Below are 27,372 nucleotides of genomic sequence, written 5' to 3' on the forward strand. Positions count from 1 at the left end.
TTGACGGCTGCCACTCGGAGCCTCGGTCCGCTTTTCCTCCCACCTGCTTGCTGCCTGTCTCCTGGGGGGGACGAGGCCAGGAGCACTGTTAGGGCATATGTCCCGAGTCCAAAGGGGCAGGCGGATGGGCAGCTCCCTGGGCCAACGTCACCTCGGTTATTGCGGCGACTTTAAAAATAAGTTCAGCCACTGAGGGCCTGTTGGCCTTTCTTCTCTGCTCGGATCCCGCTCAGATGCTATTGTTTATGCTGACGTGGAGCTGGGGGAAGGCTGGTGACTCAGCTCTTGTCCCCACGCTGCGGCGGTGTGAGCTGCCGCCAGCTCCTGAGCCCTCGGAGCAGGGTGCCTGCTCGGGAAAGGCAGCGAGGAGGGCAGGACGCCGAGGGGACAGCCTGTCCTCTCGGGTATGTGGCCCAGCCAGGTGTCCTGGCAGCCACGGGGTAAGGCCCAGCCACTGGCTGCTTTGAGGCTGGGTGGATACCAGGCCGGCCCCTCCTTCGAGGCCCCTGTGTGACTCTGGATGGGATGCAGTGTGCCCCCGGCCCCCCTCTGTACCTCTGGCCTCAGCTCACTGCCAGTGGTCTGGGGACTCCAGATCCTTCCGAAGCCTTGCTCTGGGGGCTAGAGTAGGAACAGACCCGAGTAGGAATGGACTGTGTGAAGAGGGCACGGATCAGGGATACAGCGTGAGCCACCGTCCTCCTCCTCCCCCTTTCCAGCTGGGGGATCCAAAAGCCCATTGGATGTGCCAGAGCCCCTGAGATCACCTTGGGGGGTTACAGCTTCCAAGCAGTTTTCCGTCCCCCCCGCCCCACCCCAGCCCTATCCCCATGTTAGCAGCTGCTGCCCCCACCTTGCACGGTGGTCCCAGTGGCTCTCCTGTCCCTGCAGGAAAATTTACAACTGAGACAGAAAATGGGAGGGCCAGGCAGGGCTGCCGGCCCCCTGGGAGCCGGCCATGGCCATGGGAGTGGCCAGCTGCTGGGGTCCTGAGCATCTGTCCCCGGGGCTGGGTGGCTTGGGCGGGGCATGGGCGGGAGGCCGGCAGCCAGGGAGCAGGGAGCAGGGAGCTTGCCCGGGTCTTTGCCGGCCAGCAGCTTCCTTCCGTGACCCGAAAGCATGAATTTAGAGGCGTAATACTTTGTTTAAAAAGCTCCCTGCCTCTAAGATAAGGCGGGGGCTGCTGTGGTCAGAGTTTGCTGTAAATTTTCTGAACAAAGCAGGCTGGGGCGATAGCTGGGGAGTCTGGGGAACAGATTAATCATGTGCTAAGAAAACGGCATTCCCCTTTGAAGTGAAACCTTATGGTTGCGTTTAAGCAGCCGGGCAGATGGAGGAAGGGTGTTCCGTGGCATGCAGGCTCGTGAAATGTCAGCTGTACCCGCAGACGGGCTTCACGGGAAACTTACACCCTGGCAGCTTGAGAGACGCGGTGGTCGGACCCTGACGGCGTCCCAGGGCCATAGAAAGGGAGAGGGGTTCCCGGTGCCTTGGTTGGGGTGCAGAGGGCGCCCTGCCTGTCATCCCGAATGCTGGGGCTGCTTGGTGGCTGGCGGGCATTCAGGGAGTCGGCATGAATCCTGGATGCGCCCCGTGCCCCCGTGAGCGGATCCTCCGTCAGGAGTCACCGTGACCCGGCCGCCCTTTGAAGGAAACCGAACTTTGTCATTCCCCAGGGATCTGACAGGTTCTCGAGGAATCCTCCTCGCATGCCGGGAGGCGAGGAAGCAACTGTCTCAGGGCGTCTCCTGGGAGACCCTGGGATGGTCACACTGATATTTAAGATGGAAATGACAGATAGGGAGCCAGCCGGGGGGGACACGGTGGGGATGCTGCCCAAGGCAGCGGGAGCAGCAGAGGCAAAGGTCCTGAGGCAGAAGGCGGTGTGAAGGAGTGGGCCGGTGAGCAGACCAGGTGGAGATGGGCGCAGGCATGTGGGACCTTGGCAGCCAAGGTAAGGCGTTTGCAGTCGATTCTGAGCGTGAACGAGGGCACGGGAGGTGACGTAATGTGATCTTGAAGTGTCACTGAGATCTGGATGGAGGGGGCAAGAGTGGAAGCAAGCTCCCGGCTGGGGAGGCTCTGCAGGAAGGCAAGCGGGAGAGGGTGGCCGGGAGGGGGTGGCCGGGGGCGACGCCCATTGTTCAGTTCTGAGGTATCCTGTGAGCCGGCTGTTAAACACAACCGTCATTAGAAATTTAATCACGTAACATTCGAACACGTAATTCATATTTTGGGGAATGTATATACAATAAAAAGTAAGTTACATATAAATTATTGCTTAAAATTAAGTGCCGTGGAATTACTGTATGATCCAGCAGTTTGGGGTCCGGGTAAATGCGTGAGGGTGGGGGCGCGGGCCTCCGAGATGGGCACATGCCCGGGTTCCCAGCAGCTCATTCCCAACAGCCAAAAATTGGAAACAACCCAAGTGTCCATCGACGGCTGGACGGGTCTGCAAAATGTGCAGTGGGCCTACAGCAGAACATCAGCCTTAAAAAGGAAGGAAATCCTGACACACACGGCCACATGGACGAACGTTGAGGACCGTGAGTTCAGTGAGCTAAGCCCGACCCAGAAGGACAAACTCTATGATCTCACTCGTGTGAAGTTCCCTCGAGCTACCGAGTTCACAGAGACACAAAGTAGAGGGGAGACTGCGGGGGCTGGGGGGGCACACGGAGAGACAGGGGTGGATGGAAAGAAGTTTCAGTCGGGGGGGATGGCCGCAGTCCTGGGAACGGCCGGGATTGATGCGCTCAGTGCCGTCGCTGTGGGCTGAGGTCTGGTTCGAGCGCTACGCGTTACGTTCTGTGCATTTTGGCGTTGCCCTATTAGAAACAAATCACATTAGATTAGAAACAAATCACAGTATAAAACTAAGTTATCTGCTCGATTTATATAATACAGATTCCTTTGGACATGAGGCAGCATGCACCCCTGGAGGGGGGTTGGGCCTGAGTGGGGGCACTTGAGGTCAGAAGCAGCCGGACCCACAGATACTTTGGAGATGGAAAATCCCTGATGGCCTGGCTGTGGGGTGAGGGGACCCAAGGCTGATGCCTAGGCCCTTGGCCTGAGCCGCTAGGTGGATGGAGGGACCGTTTACAAAGGTGGCGGACGGAGGGAGCTTGGGGGCTGTGGAGGGTCGGGCAGCCCACGGATCCAGGGCTCTGGAGCTCATGGAGGCCCTACTGTGCGCCAGGCGCGGGCCGGGCTGAGGCCATGGGCGCCTGTCCTGGTCTTTGAGGAAACAGATGGTCCACTTAACAGGGTGTCCTGTCCAAAGGCTCAGGGCAGCCGGGCAAAGAGCCACTGTCCTCCCCCTGCTCCCCCGTCCCTGCATGGAGTCCCGGGTCATGGATACAGGGGTTGAGCCAAACGGCTGTTTCCGCCCATCCACTTCCTACCTCCCTCTTTCCCAAGGCTCATCCCACCAGGGCCTGACACATGGGGTTTCTCTCCAGGCCTGGTCTTTCCCATTTCCAGAAACGTCTAAAACTGGACTTCATGCTAGACCTTTCTTATCCACCCCTGGCCCGTCAGGGATTATTAAAACTTGCCGCTTGCTGCTGGAATGTCCCCAGCCCCCCAGTCCCCTCAAGACGGCCACCTGCACAACAGCGTTCCTTATCTACAGCAGGTTTGGGGGCTCACGCACCTCTTTGGGACGTGCACACGGGGTCAAGGTCCGCAGAGCATCTGGGAGTCACTGTTACAAAGGACCCCCACGCGAGGGGCTTCACACAGCGGAAATGTCTTCTCTCGTGGTTCTAGAGGCCACAACCCCGAAATCAAGGTGTCAGCAGGGCCCCACTTGCTCTGAAGGCTCGGGGGAAGAATCCTTCCTCACCTCTTCCAGCCTCTGGGTCCCAAGTGTCCCCAGCTTGTGACCACATCCCTCCAGTCTCTGCCTCTGGCTTCACATGGCTTCTCTGCGTCTCCTCCTTTTTGGCCTCTTACAGGGACACTTGTCCTTGGATTTAGGGGCTGTCCTCATCCGGGGTGATCTTCTCTGCAGGGTGATTACATCTGCAGAGATCCTCATACCGAATCGGGTCCCATTCTGAGGTTCGCGTGGATGTGTGTCTCCTGGGGGAACCTGGGAGGTGGGTGTCCCCTCCGGTGTCCCCTCTAATCACTCTTTCCCGTTGGGCCAGGCCTACAGTCTTGCCTTCTCCGTGGCCATCACAGAATGCGGACGCCTTGTTCTGTTTTTCTTGCCAAATTTAAGCTCGCTTTCCTCTCTCTGCTGCGGCTCCCTTGATCTGCCCAGCGCCCCAGCCCAGCCTGCCCCCCCCCACCCTTTGCCCTGACTGTTCTGCCCTGAGAAGGGGGCTGGGAACCCCTCCCCTCCCCAAAAGGCCTACTTTGTGGACTGGACGAAGCCATCAGAGGTGATCGAAGGCTGGGCCGAGACACCACTGATTTCCATGGGGAAAGCGAAGGCCGAAGCGCGGCCAGATTGTTTTTGGATTTGGAGAAGGTGATTATTATGTGAAGGGTGGTGCCCAGCTGTTTCCCATCGCCTCTGAAGACAGACAAAAAGGAGGAAATCAATGATGTACAATTAGAGCAGTTGGTTAGATACAAGGGTGAACTTCCTGGCTGGGAGTGTGGCCAAGTGCTGGGTACGGTTTCCCGAGGGAGCGTGGGGAAACACTCCTTACCTGGAGGTGTCAAGGCCCAGGGGCAGCGGTGGCCCGGTGGTTAAGCCGAAGGCACGGGTGTGGACCGGATGGGCACTTTCTGGCCGTGGAAGTCGGCTCCCCCCTGCCATTGTCCTTTGGGTTCCCACAGGGGAGCCTTTTGGCGAGGGGTGCACCCGGGCTGGGCTCCCCGAGGAGATAAGCACACATCTGTTCAGCTCCGAGAAGGGGACACGAAGAATGCATAGTAAGCCGACTCTGTGCTAATCTGGGGGAGCTCCAGGCCCGCTCTCTGGAACAATCGCATGGGTGTGTCTGCACTCCCCAGGGGCTTTTTATAACCACATGGGAGAATAATGCCATGGACCAGCACCTTCCCAGGGGCCTGTGCAGTAAGGCCTCTTCGCAGGGGCAGTGGACCACCCAGCTGCCCAGTACTGGGTGGACAGGTGGCCCAGAGAGCTTGGCTGTTTGGCCGACCCGGTGCTGGCTTTGCAAGCAGGACATGCCGGGGCCGCTGGGAAGGCTGTCGGGGTGCCCGGGATGGCAGCGGTGACTCCCTGGCTGAAACCCGGGCCCCAGGCAGAGGAGGGTGTGTGCGCATCCGAAGTGTCTGTGGTTTTGCAGCTCCATGTGCACAAACTGACTTAGTTGAAAATAGTTCAAGATATCCAAAGCACGAGGGAGGGAGGGACCACTTTTTTTTTTTTTTTTTTTTTTTTAAAGAAAGTACTCGGTTTCAGCTGCTTGATGAAGCCACCCAACCCTGTGTTCTCGGGAAGAGATGGGGAGTGACTGGGATGTCAGTCAGGCCTCAGTATCCCCTGCCGTTTCGGGATCTTTCCAGACTAGAGGTGTGGGGGCTGGGAGGGGAGTGGCAGTCATCAGCCTGAGACCCAGGACAGCTCTCCAGCAGGCACAGGCCTCACGGGGAGGGTATAGTCCCTGCCGGACGCTCTCACTGGGCTTGAGGGCCTGACTTGGGGCAGAGGTTCTGGGTCTCAGGTAATGAGCGGGACAGCAGGCCGGAGCAGACCGCCTAACTGACTAGCCCCGGGAGGGACAGGGAGGCCCCTCCGCTGTGGGGGCCAGCCCTGGAGGGCCCTTCCTGGGGGCTCCGTCCTTTTGCTCCGCCAGTTCCAACCCGGCCTGGAGGACCTGCCTGCCTTCCTCGTAGGTGACAGAATTTAATCAGTGTTTGCCAACGGGTGGGCACAGTGTAGAAACGGCTGTCTTGGAGGGCAAGAGAGGCTCCAGGTACAGCGGAGATGGGGAGCCCCCTTCCTCCCCATTCCGGAGCTCCTTCCTTCAGACCCTATGAAACATCGCCGCCCTACCAGGGGGAAAGGCCGAGGTTGATGCTCGCTGCCACCAAGCAGCCCCCCCCCCTTACTGTGGAAGCTGCGGGCGGCACACTTCGCCGGCCGGCCGTTCTGGCAGGGGCGCTCCTTCCTTGTCCCCCCCCCCACCCCACCAGGGGCTGGCACCTTTTCTGTCACCTGGCTCGGAGGGTCCAGCAAGGGACCCGGGGGGTATACGGGTGGGGGTGTGGGGGGAGTCGCTGGAGGGGCGCCTCCCCCCCTGCCCCCGCCCCCGGGCCACGTGACTCGGGCGCTCGCCCCTCGCTCCGCGGCTCCCGGCCCACAGGCGGGGGTCCCGCGGCCCGCCAGCTCGGGCGCTTAACCCTTGCAGGCGCTGAGCGCGCGCAGGCGGCGGCGGCGGCGGCGGTGAACTTTGTTTGGCTGCGTAAATAAAACCTCCCGCTGGAGGAACCCTGCGCCCCAGGGAAGGGGAGGAATCTCTCCCCCCGCACTCGGCGCCGCCCCCGCGCCGCCGCCCGTCCCCACATCCGCCCACATCTGGCCGCGGCGGGGCGTCCGGGGGGGAGGGGCCGAGTCGCGTCGGTCGCCGTCCCGGGGCGCGGGCCAGGCGGGGAGGAGCGGGGCGCCGGATCGGGCGCCCAGGACTCGGCCTGTCCCCGCGGCGGCGGCGGCGGCGGCGGCGGCGCGGGCCCCAGCACCCGCCCCCCCCACCCCCAGGCCCGGGCCTTGACGGGCGGGCGGAGCAGCCAGTGCGAGCCGGGGAGGCCGGGCCGGGTGCGGGAACCTGATCCGCCCGGGCGGCGGGGGCGGGGCGGGGCGGGGCGGGGGCGCGGGGAGCCGAGGCCCGGCGCCCGCCCGCCTCCCCCATTCATTCAGCCGAGCCCGGGGGCCGAGGGGCTCGGGCGGCCAGCTCTGCTCGGCGGGAGCGCGGGCGCAGGGCCCGGGCCGCCGGGGCGCTTCCTCGCCGCCGCCCTCCGCGCGCCGCGCCGCCCGCCAGCCACCATGTCCGACCCCGCGGTCAACGCGCAGCTGGACGGGATCATCTCGGACTTCGAAGGTGGGTGCCGGGCGCGCCGCGAGCGCGAGGAGGGGCGGGCGGGACCCCCGAAGGGGCGCCCTCCCGCCGCGCGCCCCCGGTCCCGCGCCCGCGCCGGCTACGTGGAGGACCCGGTTCGGGGGCCCGCGCGCCTCGGCGGCCCCCGCGCTGCCTCCCGGCTTCCTTCCTTTTATTGTATTTGCCGAACGGCGACAGCCCCCTCGAGGGCTCGCGGGGCGCCCGCGGTACTGGCCAAGGCTCGCGGCTCCCTCGGGGCCGTCGCTCGGTCCCCTCCCTGCGGCGCTCCCCGTCGGCCCTCGAGCCCCCGCGGCCCTGCGGCGGGGCGGGGAGCTGGTCACCCGCCTCTGCGTCCTGCCCGGAGCGCGGCCGCCCTCCCCCACACCCGTTTCGGGGCCGGACCGAGTCGAATCCCCGCCGGGGAGGCCGCCGAGCGGACACGGCTCGGGCCGGCGGGGTCTAGAGGAGGGCGCCCCTTGGCCCCCCATCCAAGCCCGGAGACACCCCCTTCCGCCTCCCGGAGTCGGGCGGCAGGGGGGGGGGAGGAGGGGCCTGCGTGCGGGTGGGGAGCGCATTTTGGTCCCCTCCCCCCTTCGGGGTTTACGGAGTGTGCCGGGACTTGGGGGCTCTTCCCTCCGAGTGCGCCGGGCTCCCCAGCCCTGAGCCTGCGTGCGTGCTTGTGTGTGCGCGCGCCTTCGTGCGCCCTCGCGGCGGCCCGTGGCTCTTCGTCCTGGCGTCCTGGGGAGTAAATAAAGCGGTCGGGAGGGAAGCTCACACAATAGTCTGCTGCGCTTCTGGGCCCGGAATTCTGAGGGGCGGGCCTGCCTCCGCTGGGACCTGGAGCCCCCGCCTCTCCAGGGGGCTCCCAGGCAGCCTTGGGACGAGCCGTCTGGTGGGCCCGGCCTTGGAGCTGCTAGGCTGGAAGGAGTTTTAGACGTCCAGGTGCCAGGCCGAGCCAGGAGGTCCTCTAACAACCCCCCCACCCCCCTCCCCAGGATGTGTGTGTCCCTGAGCTCCGAGGTACACATGGTCTGCTGGGGTCAGCCGCATCTCTGGGGGCTTCTGGGGACCAGAGCCTGGCTGGATCCCAAGCAGAGCCACGGCGGCCGTGATTCTGGGCTGGGCATGGGCTGGCCCGGGCAGGGGTGTGAAGAGACGAGAGTGTTCGGGGTCTAGTGGCCGGCACGCCCATGCAGGGGACGGGCCTGCGGTCGGCGGGCTCGCTGGCGGCTGCACTTCTGTGATTGCGACCCTGAGCGCCAAACAAGGGGGGGTGTGGTCTGCAGGACTTTGACGGCTTCTGCCCTGCTCTTGGGACTTTTTGGGTAACGTGGTCCTGCTGGAGTGTCCCTGCGTCTCCTCCGTTCTGTTTTGCCTTCTGCGGGCCCAGCGTGGCTGTCTTTTGAGACTCCCACTGTTGCTCTCCGGGCCTCTCATCTCCTAAGTGTCCCAGTGCGAGAACCCGCCGGGCTGCAGGCGACTGCCCCCTCCAGGTCGCTCGATGTGTGCACACCCTCCCTGGGGCCTGCGCTAGCGAGCTTGGCCTGCAGTCCCTGGCCCGGAAGCGTCCTGCGGGAAGCGGGGATTGGGGGGGGGGGAGAACAGGATTCCGTGGTAGCCCCGAGGCAGGAGGGGGAGGTGGAGATTTGGGGATGGTGTGGGCCTATAGCCGGCCCAGTTCGCACCTCTGCCTCCGGGTCTCCGTGTGTAACTCCATCCTGACCCCAGCAGGCCCCATCGAGTTGCCGGCCGCCTCTATCCGCTCTCCTAGGCGGCTTCTTGACCCTCGCATTTGGTCGGAGACAATGGCCGTATTGAGACCAGCCTGGTGCGACAGTGGGCAGCCCTGTGACTCCAGGGGGAGATTTCTCACTCTTTGGGACCCTCTGGTTCCCTGTGGTCATCAGTCGCCCTGTTGTGTGCTCTGACAAGCTGAAAGGGTCCTGAAGGCCAAGGGGTCGGGGGTTCAAGCCCCCCAGGCTTTGGGCTGGAAGGGTGTGTGAGGACTCTGCTCAGCCAGCTCAGGGACCGGAATGGTCTCCCTAACGTGCCCCAGGAGCTTGGAGTGGAGTTGGCTATTGGGTGTTGGGTGCTGGGCCTGGATTGGTCGGAGGTGGGGAAGGGGCCATCCGTGGAGGAGGACAGGGCACGACCCAAAGCGGCGGTGACAAATACAATGTGGCAGGGCCCAGGCGGAGAAAGGTCACCATGGAGGAGGCAGAACTTGGGCGAGGAAAGTCAGAATTCAATTGCAGGAGGGAGGAGGGGAGCACTCAGGTCCCGTGCAGCGGGCAGAAGCGGGGGAGGCCGGAATGAGCTGGTCCATTGGAGAATGGGGCACAAGGAGGGGCCAGTTGGAGCGGATCAGAGGACCAGGCCAGGCGTGGCTGCCTGGAGGTGGGACTCTCCTGGGGAGGCAGCCGGAGTGGCGAGAGCAGAGTTGGAGGAGCACTGGTCTGGGTCCGTGTGGTTTCTCCAGGTTTCTGCAAGGTAGGACGAAAAGGGTTAGGAAGGAGCCGGCCAGCCCCTCAACTGCTGCTGCACCCCCAGAGTCCTGGGGCTGGCAGACACGGCGTGTTACGACGTGTGTGCTCACCGCTGTGGAACAGAAGCCCCTGGGCCGCCACCAAAACCCGGCGGGTTCCCAGCCACAGCGTTGCTGGGGGCGGTTTGCAGGGGGCGGTTTGCAGGGGGCGGTTTGCAGTCCTCGCAGACTGGAACCCTGCAGGGGGCCCAGAGGGCCCTCCCTGGGGGTCTTGGGAGATTTGGAGCTAATGGGAGTATCCAGGCCAGGGTGGCATGCCCTGCGGGGCAGAGGGGAAGGCACCCGGGGTGGGGTGCAGGGTGGGTGTCCCGGCCAGAGCTGCGCGTCCCTGCAGGGCCGACAGGAAGCTGCCCCAGGTGGACGTGTGTGGGGGTGTGGATCTACCAATGCCCCACTCCCGGGCACATCTGTCCCCTGCCCCGGGGGCGGCGCTCTTCTTGTTTTGGCTCTGTCCCATTGTCGGGGAGGCGCTGGACTCAGCCCGTCCTCTCTTATGGAAGTGTCTGCCAGGTTCACATCTCCCCCCAGGCACTGAGAGGGCGGCCGGCCGTGGTCTTGATGGGCCTGAACGTCCCACACTGGCCTTGGCCTTCCCTTGAAGGACGACCTTGGGGTTTTGTGGAGAATCCGCATGTGGGGGAGGGAAGAGAGTTTTGTATTTTGCTCATGTGAATTTTTTAGAGAGTTTTGATCCCCCCCCTCCTTATCCCCTGGGAGGATGAGCCTGGGACAGGTGACTCCTTCCCTGATCCCACCCCTGGTCGGGGAGGCAGGGAGCCGTTGGACGGCGTGTTCTTGGGTAAGAGCAGGTCAGATCTGTTATCGCGGAGGCTATTACAAGTCTGGTCTTTGTGTAACAAAGCCCTTCCAAGTGCCAGCTGCGGGCCTGCCTTCCTCGGCGCTGTTTGCTGGAACCCTGTTTGCCTGCGGCGAAAGAATCCTGAAAGTCCTTGATGTTTGTGGGAACGCCGTCTGGCCCAGAACCTCCGCACTCCGGTCCCCGCAGCTGAGCTCTGTCGCATACAGGTGGTGCCTGTTCTTCCAGACCCTCTGCTGTCTGTTTGGAGGACCCTCCTAGAGGGGTCCTGGAGGCCATGGGCCCCAGAGAGCAGGCCGGTGGGGCTGGGGGGCGGGGGCAGGGAGCAGGTCTCCTGGGGGCGGGGGTGGGGCCACACAGACAAGCCCGCTCATCTGGGAGCCCAGACACCTCTGGGACGGGTGCTCCCTCGCCTGCTGGATGCAGGGCCCCCTTTCCTCCCAGGACAAGGCCTGTTGCTTGGTGATGGGTACAGACCTGTCCCTAATTAATGCCAGTGGGCCTCTCAAGTGATGCCTCTTGCTTTTCAGCCACACGCGGGGCCCCTGTGAGTACCACCTCCCTGTTGGTGGCACCTTGGAGGCAGGAGGGGGGAGCCAGATGGTGGTGAGGTCCCTCGGCCGTACTGGAGGAGCCGGGCCTTGGGGATTCGGCTGATGCCTCTTCCGCAGCGATGACGGGACAGTTTCCTCAGGATCCAGCTGACCCTGCAGCAGGGGCCCGGTGCTCTTTGTGGCCCGAGCAGGGGACTGAGCACAACCCAGGCTTCGGTGCAGGGAGGAGAGCTGAGATGCATGCTCAGGGTAGCAGAAGCACCTGTGTCCTGGGATCCTGGGTGGAGTGTCACACCCGGGCTGGGGAGGTGGGGGCCCCCCCGTCTCGCGCCGCAGGGCGTCCAGCTGGAAGGGCTTCTGGAGGTCAGGGATCTCCGGGAGGGTTTGGAACAAGGCAGGTGGGCAGAGCTTGCTTCCAGAGCGGGAGGGCCCTCCAGAAGCTGAGGGCTGGGGCAGCCGAGAGCCCCCGTGGTGCAGTGCTCAGGGGGGCGAGCCCACTGCCGTTGAACGCTGTGTGGCGCACGGGAAGTCTCTGAGCCCGAGCCTGCCTCAGTTTACTCTCTCTGCAAGGATTGTCCTGGGATTTTACGTGGATGTGGCTGGCAGCACCGAGCACAGGGCCTGCTCCTGGGAGCTTGGGTGGGGGGGTGCAGTTGCCGCTCGTGGAGTTGGGGCGGTGTTTGCAAGGGATGGGTGGGGGCAGGCGCGGAGATGTTGGGATCTGGGGGATCGAAGGTGTTCCAAGGCCACAGGCAAGGGCCTGTGTGTTCACCCTGGGCTGAGGCTGACAGTGAGGTTTGTAGCTTCTGCGGAGCTCCCGGGCCCCCTCTGAGTTCAGCAGATGCTCAGGCTGCTGGCCAAACCAAGGGACCCCCCCGACCCCCAGCCTGGCAGAGCTCTCCAGAGGTGCCACAGCCCTGTCCCTGTCACGGCAGAGCCGGGCTCGTGGGGGCTGTGGGGCTGCTTCCCTGGAGAGGTCGTCCCACCTCCCCTGCCATTCCCCATCCCCGAGCATCAGTGATGCGAGGCCACGGGCTGGCGCTGGACGGCCTGACTGAAGACGGGTGGTGGGCTCAGGTGGCCCACCTCCCTGAAAGGTGAACGAGGCAGGAGCCTTGGTCAGGGAAGGGTGGACACATGGGGCTGCCTCCTGGTCCAGCGGCCCTTTGGCAAGTCCTGCTTGTGTGTGGGCTCTGAGCCAAGAGATGAGGGGGGCAGCAGGGGCAAGCTAGGTGTCCTGCCTGGGCCCCGGGAGCCTGTGAGCTCTGCCCCCCTGCCTGCCAAGGGCCCGGGGATCCTGGGCATGGGGTGGGGGCTCTGGGGCTTCCCTGCCTGGAGCTCAGGCTCCCAGCGCCAGTGGTGGGCACAGCCAGCCCAGTACCTGGCACGACGGGGGCACTTGCTCAGGCGACACTTATGGAGGTGGCCATCTTGCTGGTGGGGGCAGTGACATGGTGACCCACATGTGACGCGGTGACACCAAGGGCCACATGGATGGCAGATGGTGGGCCGGCCCCACTGGAGTCAGGGATCTCTCCGCCCAGTGCCAGTGGCCTCAGCCGCCCACTTGGTGCCGTGGGCCACAGACGCTGGCCAAGCAGAGCAGCGCTCCCTCGTTCTCTCTCTCCTGGTGTGCCTAGAGGTCGTGGGAGGTCCCAGTCAGAGATCCGACCCCCCACGACCCCCTCAGTCCAGTCGGGACCAGCACTGGCACCCCGCTGGGTTTACCGGCCTGGCAACCCTGGGGTAGGGCCAGTTTGCTGCTTGGAAGTCCTTGGGGCGCAGATAGGAGTGTACCCGGGTTTGGCAGCAAGGACCTGGGGACCAGACTTGAGCCCGTGGTGGCCCCCAAACCCAGGAAGGAGTCCCAGCTGCCTGCCTGGCCAGACCAGGGCCTTCATGCTGGGCTCGGAGCCCCCTTTGCTCACTGTTCTGTGGCCGGAACAGTGGGCTACGTGCTGAGTATCCTCAAAGATGGGGGTGGGGTGTGCAGAATGGAGGGGGTGGTGAGGGGCAGGTGCAGCGGGGGGCTCCAGTGGGAGATTCTTCAGAGGGTGGAGGCCCTGGGAGATTTCATTTTTTTTTTTTTTTTTTTTTTTAATTCATCCCCGAGACTCAGCCAGGAAACGAGCTTTTGTGCTTTCAAAGGCACTGAGGAAGAGTGGTCAAATGGTGGCTTTCTTTCCAAAGTCCTCTCTGTTTTTCCCAAATTTGGAGGCTCTCTGAGTTGCTAATGAGACCAAACGGTCCGGAACTCTCTGGAACATGGTCCCAGAAGCCTGAGGATTTGTAATCTCCAGCCAAACAGACCCAGCCGTGGGCCCCTAGACACCCCTGGCGCCTGGGGGCAGTTCTGGGCTGGGGCTGTTTAATTCGGTGGGGACAGATCCTGGAGGCTCCCGTCAGCCTGGACCAGGAGACGTTCTGGAAGCTCCCAAGCTTGTTGTCATTTTTAAAAGTGCTGCCAGTGCCCAGAAATTTAGGCGGAGGGACGAGAGGACAGCACTGATGCCTGATGTCGTGGAGTCCCCACGCCCAGCCCAGGGCTCTCTCAAGAACCGGGGCCACAAGGAAGGTGGTGAGCCTGGAAGGAGGCTCCAGCCTGCCTCTTTCTTGCTTGCTGTCGGTGTTTTTCCTTGTCTTCCTCTCTTTCCCATGTTCCTGAGTTTTTAATAGCCCTTCCCGGGAGGGTGAGCCTCTACGGACTCTGGCCTTCTCCCTCCCCTGGGCCAAGTTGCAAAATCCAGAAAACCCAGGGCGCTGGCCGTAATGCATAAACGTGTGCTCCCCACCCATGGCTTACAGCTTCCTGTGCCCTGGCCCCAAGGAGGGGAGCCTTTGCCTTCAAACACTTGGAATAGCCTCCTGGGAAAGCGGGGGGGGGGGGAAATGGGGAAGGGGAAGCAGAACTGCGACCCCACCCCCCACCTCCTGGCCTTTCCACTCCTCCTCTGGTCTCCAGGGGCCCATCTGGCTGGCTGGGGTTTAATGATTGTTCCCTGGGTACAAATGGTGGGGGGGCGTGGGGAGGTGGGGGGTTTTGCAGCCTGGGGCTTATTTGGATTAAGTGGGGGGGGTTCCTTCCCCTCTAGGCCCCACTTCCTCAGTTTTCCAAGGAGGGGCTGGAACACAGAGCTCTTGCAGGCTTTGTCAGGTCTTTTTTGATGATTCTGTATCTGGTCTCCTAGCCAAGGCCACAGCCTTCCCTGACCCTTCGAGGAGCGTGGGCTCCCTTTGCTGATGGGCTTAGCGTGGGCTCCCTTTGCTGATGGGCTTTTGGCTGTCCCTTGGGGCAGGGTCTGGGGGTCCTGGCACCTCCCCGTGGGAGGCTACAGCTGAGGGTCCCCTGGAATTGAGGAAGGGAGCCACCCGGGCCCCAGACAGCCCCCTCTCTGCCCGTGGGAGGTTAGGCAACAGACGGCATCGTTCTTTTTGGTGGGAAGAGAGAGATGTCTCCAGTATGGGCCACCTGGCCGTCTGCCCTCTCCCAGGCTGTCTTCCCTCCCCCAGACACTGACCTGGAGATGTTTGTTGTTCTGACCATCGGTGGGCAGCAGCCTGGTGGATTTCCGTACTGTCCCAGGCAGGGTCTCATTCTGGGTCTGGGCTGGCTCCCTCCCTCCGTGCAGGCAGTTGGTTCTGAGCCGGGATGTTTGGCCCTCCTTTCCATGTGGGTGGGCAGTTTCCCTGTGAGTGGTAGGCCGGGCCCCTGCCCCATGTCCCCTGGAGACCGAGCTTATCTACAGTAAAAGCATACAAGTTTTCTTGGCTCCTAGCCAGGCTTGGAGGGGCGGTCTTCTGTGCTGTCCCCTGCCTCCTGCCCCCCCCATTAAAAAGTCAGGGGAAGGCGCGCTCTGGGAAGGGGCTGGGTTTTGGCTTTTCGTTCGGCTTGAGAAGTGCTGGGGTGGGCCGGGAGGAGCGTCTGTGGGGTGGGAGAAGCCGTTGGCTCGTTCCTTTGATTCAACAGCTGTCCGCGGACGCCGTCTTGTTCTAGGTTCTGGGGGTCCAGGCGTGAGCCCAAGAGAGGGGTAGGTTCAGGAGGGCTTCCTGGAGGAAGGAGCATGTCACCAGAGTCCCGGGTGGGAGGTCACCAGGTAGGGTCTCCAGGGACATGGTGCTGGCTGGCTTCTCTTGTGATTTCTCCCAGCTCATAGTCTGGGGGATCCTGTTGTGCCCACACCCGGCAGAGGTGCTGGCACATGATGGGGCTGCCCTAGGGGCTGTGTTTGCAAGGAGGGCCCGGGCTCCACCTTTGCTCCTGGTCAGGAGGCTGGATGAGCCGCGAGGGACTTGGGTGATGAGTGATCCCGGTGGGAGCCGCCAGGTAGCTGAGTCGTTTGCCTCGCAGGGGCGCAGGCTGGGTGGCGAGCTTCGTCCGGGACCTGCTCCACAAACCCTCAGGGAGGCCTGCTTTGCTTTTCTGCTAAGCTGCGAGAGAAAGCCTTGGCAGGGCTGGGGCCCCTCGGGAGCCAGATGGGGACGGCCGCCCTTCGTTCTCACCTTTGGAGGAGGGAGGTGGAGTCGTCGCGTCCTCTCCCTCCTCGGTGGCTGTTCCCACCGCAGCCCCTGGCCCTGGGGGACACTGAGTCTCCGGGCAGCCAGGGGAAGGGGACCCTGGTGAGGGAGGAAATCTTCCCCTGCCCTGCACTCAGATATTTACATCTCTCCTAATATTTAGGTGATGAAGCCAGGCTCCTGCAACAGCTGTCCCGGAGCCAGCTGTCGGGCTCCGGCCTCCCTCTCCCCCTCCTCCCCGCCCTGCTGCATTCTTTGTTTCTGACCCAAGTCCGGGCCCTTCCAGCTGTCCCCCTTTGCTCACAGGCACTTCCTCTGACCGTGCCCGTTTCTTGTTAGTTTCCATAACCGTTTGCTTTATCGAGCACCTACTACATGCCCGGCACTGGGGGCTGGGCACTTCATATACTCAGTCTTCCAGTCTTCCCCGAGTCCAGCAAGGTGGACGGGCTGCTGAGGCTCACTCGGGTCACCCCTGGCCCCAGGCCACCCTGGACAGCAGACCCAGGCCCTCCTGACCTGTACCTGTCTCTGTCCCATCACTCCCTACTGCTGAGTCCTGTCCTCTGGCCCTCCCTGGTGCCACCTAACCCACGGGCTGACCCTGCCAGGCTGTGATGGAAATCAGCTGGAAATCAGATGGACAGCTGAGTGTCCAGAGCCGGCAGTCTGGGCTGGGGGGGCGCCCCTCCTCCGGTCCTGGCCTCACGGCCCTCCAGCTCTGTGACCGCTTTCTGTGAGACGGGATTCCCAGCGCCCATGTTACAGGGTGGCGGGGAGCTTGGGAGAGGTGGTGAGAGTTCGGGGCTCAGTGCAGTGACCATGGGGGGTTAGCGGGCGTTCTCCCCTTGAGGGTGTGGCTCTCGGGGTGGGGGCTGGTGGGGTTTGGAGTCAGAGTGGTGGTGAGCCCATTAGCATGCTGGCTGGGTATCTGGCTTCCCCACGCCCTGGGTGGATGCTGGGCCAGTCGCTTGCTTCTCCATCGGTGAAACGGGGAGGGCATAAAGTTGCTGGGTCTTGGGGTGCCCACGAGGATTGAATGGGCCTCGGAGCTGTGCCGTAAGCACTCCGCGACATCGGCTGGTAGAAATTCAAAGTGATGGGCCTTTGTGGGTTTGTAGGACGTGCCAGGCGGTGTCCGAGGCCCGGTGGAGATGGGGACTGTGCTGGTCTGTTTGGGCCTCTGTTGTGAAAGCCCAAGCGTGGGGGCTTAAACCGTGTGTCCGTCTCTTGCCGTCCCGGAGGCTGGGGATCCAGGCTCACCGTGCTGCCAGGTCCGGGCTCGCAGACGGCTGTCTTCCCCGTGTCCTCCCCAGGCAGAGGGCTCTCTTGTGGGGACACTGATCTGTTCCCGAGGGGTCCACTCCCACATCCCGAGCACCTGCGAAGGCCCTGCAGCCTCATACCATCACACCGCGGTAGGATTCAGTGGAGGAATTTGGCGGTGGGGTACAGCAGACACCAACGAGCTTCATTCCTGCCCCAGGACAGTGACCGTCTGTGGGCAGGAGTGGGCAGAGGACCCCCTGATGGTTGGATCTTAAGATTTTTGCAGGATTCTCAGCAGGGGGCGGTGGTGGAGAGGAGGCTTGTAAGGTCCCCCCCTTCCCCTGTGATGCACCCTGGGGTGCGAGGCCCACCCAGCCCTCCTGACTCAGAACCTCCAGGAGGCTAGGACTGGCAGTTGACTTTTTAATAAGCTCCAGAGATGATTCTGACCAGCGTTCAGCACGGAGAACGATCGGATATCGGGACCTCGCAAGTACAAAAGAATTCAGAGCGCGGGTGCTGGAATGAGTAGGGATTTGACCTGCGTGATGCTACCCGGAGGGCAGCTCAGAGCGTGCCCCTGCACGAGCCTGCCTACGAGACACGTGCACAGATGTGCGCAGCAGGATTGGAAGGACCTTGGCCAAGATATTGACCGTGGTTCTCTGGGTCACGGGTTTATCGATGTTTTTTTCTTCTGTTTTCGTTGTGTCTGCCCAATTTTCTGCATTGTCTATGAATTGCTTTTAGGGTCAGGAAAAGAGCAATAGATGTTACCTCTGCAAGTTATTATCCAAAAGAAAAAAATCACTCAGCGCCGTCTCCCACGGCGGCTAGCAAGGTGGGTGCCCACCGGCTTCTCCTGCTCCAGGTTGGGCCGCTGGGTTGAGGGAAGGCCAGCGTCACAGGCATCGCTGCCAGCTGTGTTTTTGGCCCCAGAGGAATGTAGCCACGCCTCGGTCCTTGACCTCAGCCCCGGGGAGGAGGTGGGCTGGCCCTCCCTGTCTGTCCCTGGCCGGGCCCCTCCGGCTCTGCTGATGGCGGAGACGGCTGGTCGGTCTGGGAGCGGCAGAGTGGCCGGAGCTGGTGGCCGACTTCAGAATGGTCCTCGGGTCGGAGGGTGCCGGAGCTGGAAGGGGCTCTTCAGCCTGCCCTTTTCCAGGTCTGTCACCAGGACACTGAGGCCCCAGGGGTCATCTGTCCAGCCCAGACAGCCTTCCCAGCCCTGGGTTCAGTGGAGCTGCCCCTGCCCCTCCCACACTGAGCTGCTGGTTGACAGTTGAGCTAAAATCCTCTCTTTTCAGTTAAGAAAAGTGTCATTCCTGTAGGCAGCTCTGCTTCCTGCCCCTGATGGGGGTGTTCGGGCGGGGTGGGTTGGGTCCCTGTTGGAGCGGTGGGCCCTGGGCGGTTCCTGGGCAGGGGCACGGCTCCTGCAGCTGGCGGCCCGGGAGGGAGAGGGCCTGGCTGCCTGGAGGCTGCAGAGGCGGGAATCGGGAGTGGCGGTTGGCAGCCTGGGCCCTGCGTGTGTGGGTCAGGCCTTCCGGGGCTGTGTTGGCTGCCCTGGGCGGTGGCGGTGGTCTGCCAGGAGCTCTGGCACAGGATTTAGAGCTCGCTGTAGACCACGCTTCCGTTTCTCCTGCTCCTGCAGGCCACAGGCAGAATGGAGGGGTGTCTCTTTATGGGGTGTGGCCCTGGAGGGGGTCCTTTCTCGGCCCCCTTGCAGCCCAACAGGCAGGTAGATGTGGGTCACACCCCACCTGCCACAGAGGCGGCAAAGGGAGGACGTTCCGCAGGGTCCTGTGCCCGCTGCTGGGGCGCGCCGGGGCCTGCTCTGCCCGGAGCCGGGTCTGGCCTGTGCCCGGGAGGCGTCTTGGCCGCCGGGTGGGCACTGGAAAGTGAGACGCGGACCCCACAAGTGTGTGTGATCCGCCGCGGTGCCTCGGGGCGCGGGTGGGTCAGGGGCACGGGTGGGAGAAAGACGGCTTAGTCTGGGAGGCAGCATGAGCGTGTGGGTTCGCCGCAGCAAAGCTCCACGGGCTGGGGGATAAAGCTCCGAGTCCAAATCCAGGCATCGGCCGGGCTGGTTCCTTCTGGAGGCCCCGAGGGAGAGTATGTCCCAGGCCCCTGTCCTGCCTCCTGGGGCAGCCGGTGGTCCTTGGCATTTGTGGCTTGTGGACGTGCCCCCGCCTGCCTCGTCTTCACGTGGCCCCCTCCTCTGCATGGCCTGTCTCTCCTGTCTCTTAGGAGCTCGCTCAGTATGGACTTGAGGACCCACCCGGTACCCACAAGGCCCACATCTTGAGATTTTTAGTCACATCTGCAAAGACCTTATTTCCTAATCAGGTCCCCGTTCACGGGTCCTGGGGGCTGGGACATGGACATGCCTTTTGGGGACCACTCTTCAGCCCGCCAGTGACCCATCTGAAGGGCAGCAGAGTGTTCTAGGCTTGCTGTGGGATGGGCGGGTGGGGAGCGGGGGACCAGGCTCCGAGGGCCGTCGGCCCGCCCGGGCCCCAGCCCCGGTGTCCAGGCATCAGGGGTGTGGTGTGTGCGGCCCTCCGAGCCGCTGCCCATGGCCTGCCTGCTGGACCTGCCCAGGGGTCTCCCCACGTTCTGGATGCATGTGTAGAGTTGACCAGGAGCTTGCCGTCCCTGGTGAGAGCCCAGTGAGGCCCTGAGCAGGAGGGGCCCTGGAGGCTGCCTGACTCAGCACCCCCCACCCCACCCCCCGGTGGACGTGCTCCTGCTCCCAGGGGCCCCTTCCAGAATCTTCTCAGTGTCCAGCTCTGGTCTCTTCCGCACAGTGGACTCACCTCTTCCTTTTCGTTTGCTGTGCCCCCTCCCCTTCCAGAGCCCTCCTGTCCTTGAGGATAGAGACCAAGTTCTGCTCCCCGCTCCGTGTGAGCATCGCGTGAACCCACAAGCCCATGTTAGCGCAGGTGGGGCTTTGTGGTCACTGCGTCCCTTCCTCCCCCCGGCCCCCCCCCCGCCATTCCTCCGGAGGCCTGGGGAGCAGCTGGACTCCTGGGTGCCGCTCTGACCGGTGCCTGACCCCTGCTCCCTGGGGTCACTGTCCCCTGTAATTAGGCCGCAGCTCCCGTTGGCCTGGGCAGCACCCGCTTGCCGCCCGCCCCGAGGGCTCCATCTGTCCCCTTGGCGTCCCTCAGCGGCCCGCGTGATTAATGGAGGGCTCCACCTGGGCTGAGTGGCTCCTGGTAGTGAGCTGGGGTGTTTTTCCTTTTTTTTTTTTAAGCGCATTTACCATCTCCCCCAGTAGTCAGTGAGTTGAGGAAGGGGAGGGGGTTCCTCCACCCCAGCAGATGGGGAACAGCCAGCCCCCTGGGTGCCAGGTTCCTTGGCTGAGCGCCGAGAACGGAGGAGTAGCTCCCCTAGGCTGCTGGCCCCCCACCCTGACCGCGGCCCGGCAGCTCAGCCTCCCCGGTGGAGCCCAGATGTCCTCGGTGCGGCGAGGGTCCCGGTCTGCAGGGAGGGTCCGGGTCTGCAGCCCAGGTGGCCCATGGGAGAGACGCTCCCGGGGGTATGGCCGGGCCCCGTGGGAGGGCTTGTTTGCAGGGTGATTTTCACGGACTGTCCTTGCTTTGTGGTCAGGGGCTGCTGAGCCAGCGCTGCATCCGGGTAGCACTTGGGGGCCTCCGTGGGCCTGCGGGTTAGGAGGAAGGTGTGTTTGGGGGAGAGGTGGGCGGTTGGAAAGTGCGGGTAGAAAGGAGGGAGAGGGCTGGGTCAGTGGTGGGGACCCTCTTGTGGGGACAGGGGCCATACTCCGACCTGGAACCAGCAGTTCTATTCTCTTTCTGGGACAGGACCCCCTGGAGACCCCCGCAGGATGTCTGGGGTGCCCGGGAAGGTTACAGGGCTGAAGGGCTCTGGGCTCTGGGCTCTGTGACCTCTGAGGCACTGCAAGCTGTGGCCCATGGTTTTCAGGTTTTGAAGTCGGTCTCCTCCCAGGGGCTCCCTCCTCCCTTCCCTGGCTGCCATTTATCTGAGAACCTTTGACCCGAGGAGGCCAGAGAGGTCCTGTGTGCCCTCCCCTCCCTCCAGGCTGGGCCCCTCCTCCGCCCAGGGAGCTCTGGTGTCCCCACCCCGGGGCAGGACATTCTTGCCCTATCTCATCTGCCGGCAGCTCAGCTGGGTCCCCTGGCTCTGCGCTCTCTGGGTTTGAGAGCAAGGTCTGGTTTGCAGCGCCTGCCGTCCGCAGGAATTCTTTGCGTGTGCACGTGTTCCTGTAACTTTAGTCAAGAAAGAAAGGTGGTCCAGTGTCTTAGAGGACTTTTAGACCTGCCTGGAATGCCACTGGTGTCACCGGGACCAGGGGGACTGGGCAAGATGGCAGGAGCAAGCACGGAGAGGCCTTCCTCCGGGAGAAGAGGCCCCGTGCCCGTGTGTCATCATTCTGCTCTGTGTAGAGAGACTTCCCGCAGGAGGAGCTCCACGGCTGTCCCCCGCTGCCTGCCGGGTCTCCCGGACTGGACAGCTGTCACCCCGAGGCCCTTCTCTGGTGGAGGAGGGGTGAACACCAGTAATGAGCCCTCTGAAGGGAGGCCGACCAGAGCACTTTCTGCCCCAAGGGGCACGGTGTTGGGAGCGAACAGGTACCCTCTCTGGTGACACTGGGACAGCAGGTGTGAGCTGGGATGTCCTAGGTGGGCGGGATGCATGGGCCCCGGCCCCAGGTGGACGTCAGGGAGGCTCTGAGGCCAGGGAGGGAGAGCAAGCAGCAGGAGGGGCCCGGGGTGAGCCACTGGCCTGATGCAGGAAAAGGCTCCTTCTCTCCAGGCCAGGCGATTCCAGGGTACCCGCGTTCCCCTTTTTAGAGCAGGTGAGAGGTGGCGGGAGGTGGCTTCAGCATCAGCAGAAGGTGCCCACAGTGGTTGCAAGAGCTCCCCTTCCCTTCCGTGCTCGTTTCCTGGGGCTGCTGTAACTAAGGACCACATGAGGCCTTTCAGCGGTCCCTGTTCCAGAGCCCACAGCCCCAAGTCATGGTGCGGGCAGGGGTTGGTTCCTGCCGGGTGCTCGGAGGGAGCGTCTGTCCCGGGCATCTGCCCCAGCTTCAGTGACAGCCCTTGGCTTGTAGACCCCATCCCTCCAGTCCGTAGTACCCCCGTCCGTGACCATCTTCTCCTTTTTTGTATCTAAGGAGGACACCTGCCCTGGGATGTAGGGCCCACCCTTATCCGGGATGATCTCATCCTTGATTACTTCTTAATTACTTAGATTAATTAGATTAATTAGATCCTTAATTACTTCTGCAAAGACTCTTTTCCCAAGTAAGGTCCCTTGCAGAGGTTTTGGGAATTAGGACTCGGGACATACCGTGTTGCGGGCTGTTTGACCAGTGTCTCCTGTAGGCCGCATGGCAGAATCTGGAAGCTGTTGTAAAGGCATCAGGTAGGACCTTTGGTCCCATCCTGGGGGGACTGGACTGTGTGAGGCCGGGGAGGGCTGGTCCCGCCTGTTTCGGTGCTTGCCTGCCGGGCTGCCAGAGAGCCTGTTCCAGGGAGAAGTTAACATGTGAATTTGGGGAGTAAGAAGGGATCTCAGGATCTGGGGGCTGCTTTTGACCCTAGCTGCCACTGGGCCCCCCGCTTCTAGCCGAGGGGTGTCGTGTGTACATACTCACATGCATGTGTATTGGGGGTCACTGCCCTCTATTCCTGGCTTTTGTATTATTTTTGTGCCTGGAAATGTCATGACCTACGAAGGGCCAGGTGCCACGTAGGCTGTGCAGTGGCCCCCCCCTGTGCGGCGGCCCCCCCTGTGCAGCAGCCGATCTCCTCCTGCAGCCCTGCCTGGGAAGGGGGTGGGTCGTGTTTGCTGCTCTTGGCCCGTCTGGGAAACTCACTTTGCCATTCCAGAACAGGGGGCCAGGCCTCACGGGTACAGGCTTTGAGGAGCAGGAAGAACCCCGAATGCCTGTGTCCCCCAGGTCCAGGGCACTGGCAGGGGCGGGGTGGGAGGCCAACACCCAAAGCAAAAGACAGTCATACACATAAACCAAGTTGGGCGGCGGGGGCACCTCACACGCTTGGTCTGGGGCTGCGTGGCCTCCCGGGGCGCAGAGGCTCTGGTCAGTCCTGAGCAGTCAGGGATACTGTTGGCTGTGCCTGTCCCCCTGAGGCTCATGGGGGATCACCTGGTTCCTCCATGTTCAGGGAGCCCAGGCCGGACCCTTGGTAAGACCATGCCTGGTGTTGAAGTGCAGGCCGGCTGGTGGTCCCCGAGGCTGGGGAGAGGGAACGAGCGCGTGCTGTCCACGCTCCCCAGGCCGCCTTCAGGGCGGCCCGTAGGCTTTAGCCACCTCGATGGCGCCCAGACCCGAGCTGGAGCGGGACGTGGCTCTCAGGCTGCGTCCGGCCCTGCAGCCCGGCCAGGCCTCGCCTTGGGGAGGCAGAGGGAGCGGGGCTGGGTGGAGGGCTTGGGCCCGTGGGTGCCCTCCTCTCCATCCACTCCTCCTTCGTTTGTACTGGCTCTTGCTTGTTAAAACCAGCATGTGTCTGTGTGTGTGAGATCTGAGGGCCCACCGGCCGGGTTGCCGGGCGGTTTGCATCGGCTGCCCAGTGCAGGCCCCACTCAGCCAGTGTCCGTTTTTAAGCTTTTCCTTTTGGACTGGTTTGCTTCCTGAGGACACACTCCTTTCCCCTTCCCCACCTACCCACTTGGCCATCTCCCCTCCACCAGTGCCCGGAGGCAGCTCCGGAGACTCCGGAGACCAGGGTCCAAGTGGTGGGGGGGTATCCCAGGTGCTGTCCTGGCCGAGGAGGCCGGGAAGGGCATGGCCTGCAGGGGGCAGCCCCAAGCACGTGTTAGGCAGGAGGGGCCCACTGGGGGTGCTGGGGGACCCTGCCCTGTGCACCCCAGAGTTGTCCCAAGGTGGGACAGCTGGGGTATTTGCCCTCCATTTACTGCCTAAAGACTGCTGGTCTGGAGAGCGGTGTTAACCCCTTCCTTCCTTCTGGGCCTGGGCACCAGGGGGCCACCAGAGCAGGCCCTCGGGCTGAGGGACAGTGGTAAGGACCCTGCAGCCTTGGCAGCACACGGGGGACCCCACAGGCCTGCCTGCACACCCACCCACGGGTGCACACTTGAGCAACAGGGATAATTAGGTCACAGGCACCATCGTGTCATCCCGTCACTGCCACAGTAGGACAGCCGAGGAAGCAGAGACTCAGCGATGACTGAGGTCGTGCACTCCCTGTGGGCTCCTTCTCTCCGTGGCCCTGATGTGACGGTCTGCGTGAGTGCTGTCCGTCCCACACAGTGCGGCAACCCAAGCCCCTCCAGGGGCGCTGGGCCCTCTGCCCTGCGGCGAGACCCCGTTCTGTCCTTCCCCAAGGCCTTACTGAAGTTCTTGACCCAGAGCCAGCGGCCTATGCCAGGGCCCAGCCCCCACAGGAGAACCAGGGCCTCTCGGCTAGCCCTGCGTGTCCTGACACCGAGCTGTCACCTCCGGGGTGGCGTTTCCCTGTGGCCTTGCCCTAGAGGCTCGGGACGAGGGCAGTACTCCCTGCCTGGTTCCCTGGGCCGCGGCCCAGGCTCCTGGGTGGCCACCCGGTTCAGGGACAGAGCCTGCTCTACCACTACCTCGAAGAGGCTCCCTTGGCCGGGGCGGCGGTCCTGGGGCCGGAGCCCAGAATGGGACCCAACGATCAGCCGCGTCCCCAGCGCTCTGGCCCCTGGGAGTTGGGTTCGGATTTGGGGGTTGACCTTAGTCTGTGACATTCCTTGCATAACATTTGTCCCCCCCACCCCTCCCCCGCTGGAGCAGGGCTCCATGATCACCCCCGGTGCCCCCTCCCCAAACCGGCCGCTCTGTGCACCCGGAAACGGGAAAGCTTCGCCGCAGCCTGTGGTCGGAAGGGGCCTGCACAATGGCCCCTTGTGTGCCCCGCATTCCTCCTTAAACAGGCCCAGATCCGGGCTGCTCCTGCCTCGACCCCCACGGGCACGGACGGACGAGCATCTGGAGAGGCGGCCCGGCCTCCGCGCGCCGGCTGGGCCTGGAGGTGGTTAGTGGGCGGGAGAGGGCCGGGCTTTGGGGCAGGAGGAGTGGGGCTGGGCCGGCGTGTGATTACCCACAGCCTCCCCTGTTCTCAGCAAGGGCTGTTTTTTAAAAACAGTGTTGATGGTCTTACTTCCTGAAAGTGTTAAGCGGCCCACACGTGGGGCAGGCGTGCCGGGAAAAGGCAGGAGGCCTCGTGGAGAAAAGCCCCCACGTGAGCCCCCTCCGGAGCGGGCGTCCTCCGCGAGCGTGCGTGTGCACCGCACGTGTGCGTGTGCGACGCAGCCCGATCTGGGCACGCGTCTGCTATTTTTACTCGATACTCTCAACATCTCTCATCTGCAAAACCGTGATTTTGATGACTGCGCAGGACTTCGGCATATGGGTTTAGAACATCTACGTAAATCCGGATTGTTTCCAGCGTTTGCTGTTTTAACGCTGATGGGAACGTCCCCACGTGTAAATCTGCTTCGGATTATTTCCTGGGGGTGAATTCCCAGCAGCAGGCCAAGGTGCATGGACCACCGTCTCCAGGCTCCTGGTGCCCTTTGGCGGGGGGGACCTTGGGGAGCAGCTGAGGTTTGAGCCTGGCTTTGGGGGGACTTGAATACAGAGGAGGGAGAAGGGGGGCAGTCTTGTTTTGGGAACTGTGTAAGCAGAGGGGGGGCGCCTCCTGCCGGGTGGGGGTGGATGGCAGGATCGCTCCCTCCCAGACGATGGGAAGGGGAGAGGGACCTGCTGCTGGGGGAGGTCACACCTGTCTCCCTTGGAGCTGGTGGAGGGGGCTTCCAAGGATGGGGGGCTGTATGTGTGTGTCTGGGATCCAGAGTGTGTTTTTAGGATTCTGAGGCAGGAAGCTTCAGGACAGTCTGCTAATTTTTCCCAGCTGGGTGCTGCTCCTGTCAGGACATCCTCCGTGGGGAGGCAGCTTTGTACAGGGCGTCCCTTGGGAAGCCTGCCCTGAAAAATGACCTTGTTTCATCACCAAATTTCCCAGTGTAAATCTAGAGCGGGGTCACTCCTGACGATGGCTCCTACCATCTGGGGTCTGTGTGATTCCAGAAGAGGAAAAGGAGGTGGCTTTTTCTCCTGGGTCCCTGGTGGGGGGGGTGGGCTGGGGTGCAGGGCGGGGTGGCAGCACCATCGGGAGAGCCCAGGCAGAGGTCTCAGCCCTCCAGAGGTCCCTGTGGTCACTTCTTGGGGCTGCCGTAAGAAATTAGCACAGACTGGGGCTCAAACCCCGGAAATTTATTCTCACAGTTCTGGAGGCCTGAAGTCCGAAGTTAAGGTGTCGGCCGGGTCATACTTTTTCCAAAAGCACGAGGGGAGAATCCTCCCTGTTTCCCCCAGCTTCTGGTGGCCCCAGGCGTCCCTTGGCTGCATGACTGCTGGTCCCCACGGTCTCCCAGGGCCTGACTCTGTGCCTCAAATCCCCGTTTTCTGTCTTGGGGGAGAACACTTAGAGGATTTAGAGCCCCTCCTACACTCAGGATGGCGTCGTCGCGAATCCTTAGCTTATCTTCCCAAGTTAAGGCCCCCTTCACAGGTTCTGGGGGTCAGGACTGGGCCATATCTTTTGGGGGGACACAGTTCAACCCCCTCTAGAACCGTACGGGGAGGTGGAGCTTCACAGGCTGAAAAGGCAGTGAAGACCCTGTTCCTCTCCACTCCGAGACCCCTGGTCTGGGGCTTCCCCAGGGCTCCGTGCCCATGGGTCCAGACCTGGGACCTGCTCCCACCTCATCCCAGCTCATGCAGAAGCAGCACCTGAGGCCCATGAAGGGACGGAGAGGTGGCTCGTGGAGTTAAGATGTTTCCGGGGACCCCAAACATCCCCCCCAACCCTGAAGCCAGTCGCCATATTCCTGACATGGCCTGGATGACATTGAAGGGAGAGGTGTGAACTGGGTTGGGGCGGGGCAGGAGGCGACAGCGAGCCTGGTTTTGGTGGTGGTGGTCGGGGGTGGGGGTGGGGGGGACACTTGACATTAAGGGAGGCGGTGGGGGTGGTGTGCTTGTTTGGGGGGTGGTGTAAGTTGGCAAGAACAACCCTAACAACCCAGAGGCTTGTGGGCAGTCCCTGCCCCGACAGTGGGAATGGCTCCCGTTCCCTTGGAGCCCAGGACTGACCCGGGATGGGAGGGGGCCTGAAGCCCAAGGGTGAGCACCTCGGCCGATGGTGTGCGGGGCGAGAGGCGCACAAGTCATGTAGGGCCCAGGGTGAAGGGTGCTGCGACGGGGCACGCAGTGGGTGGAGAGGGCGGCGGGTGGGAAGGGGCGTGGGCGTCTGTGGAGGCGGCCGTGGCAGCGACCTGCAGAGGGAGGAGGGTTACTGACTGGGCCCACCGCTGACTGTGTGTGGGTCGGGGCCCAACTCATCACTTCCCCCAGCAACCGTGTGTGCCTGAGTCAGGGAGGGCTTCGCGTGGGGCATGGTCCTGCCTCCCGAGTCGGTGGTCGAGGGCACCTCCAGTGGGCTTCCCACGGAGGTCGTCTCGTTCTGGGGCAAACCTGGGCAAAGGCCGCCGACCCTGATTTCTGTTCTCCACCTCGGGCCCCAGGGATTAACCCCAGGGACGACTGGAAATGCCTGTGCCCAGGTGGGGGGAGTGCGGACGCCTCCTCTAGGG

At 63.0% G+C, this 27,372-nt stretch overlaps 1 protein-coding gene across 5 annotated transcripts in view; it reads left to right on the plus strand.

Annotated features, from left to right (window-relative positions):
• The window catches only part of SEPTIN9 (septin 9), a 149,736-nt gene that overhangs the window by 50,968 nt on the left and 71,396 nt on the right, over positions 1-27,372 (plus strand). Inside the window, exon 1 of one of the 5 annotated variants that reach the window (XM_080827583.1) lies at positions 6,674-7,028. The exons of 2 other annotated variants lie outside the window; for them this stretch is intronic. In XM_080827583.1, the coding sequence (XP_080683709.1) occupies positions 6,974-7,028 (55 nt within the window). In that variant the 5' untranslated portion in view covers positions 6,674-6,973. Of the gene's footprint in view, positions 1-6,673; positions 7,029-16,563; positions 17,888-19,981; positions 21,336-27,372 lie in introns of those variants that run through there. 2 more of the 5 variants (XM_080827582.1, XM_080827581.1) reach the window with 2 other exon arrangements.

The sequence above is a fragment of the Martes martes genome (genome assembly GCF_963455335.1).
Source record: "Martes martes genome assembly, chromosome: 16".
Taxonomy (NCBI): domain Eukaryota; kingdom Metazoa; phylum Chordata; class Mammalia; order Carnivora; family Mustelidae; genus Martes; species Martes martes.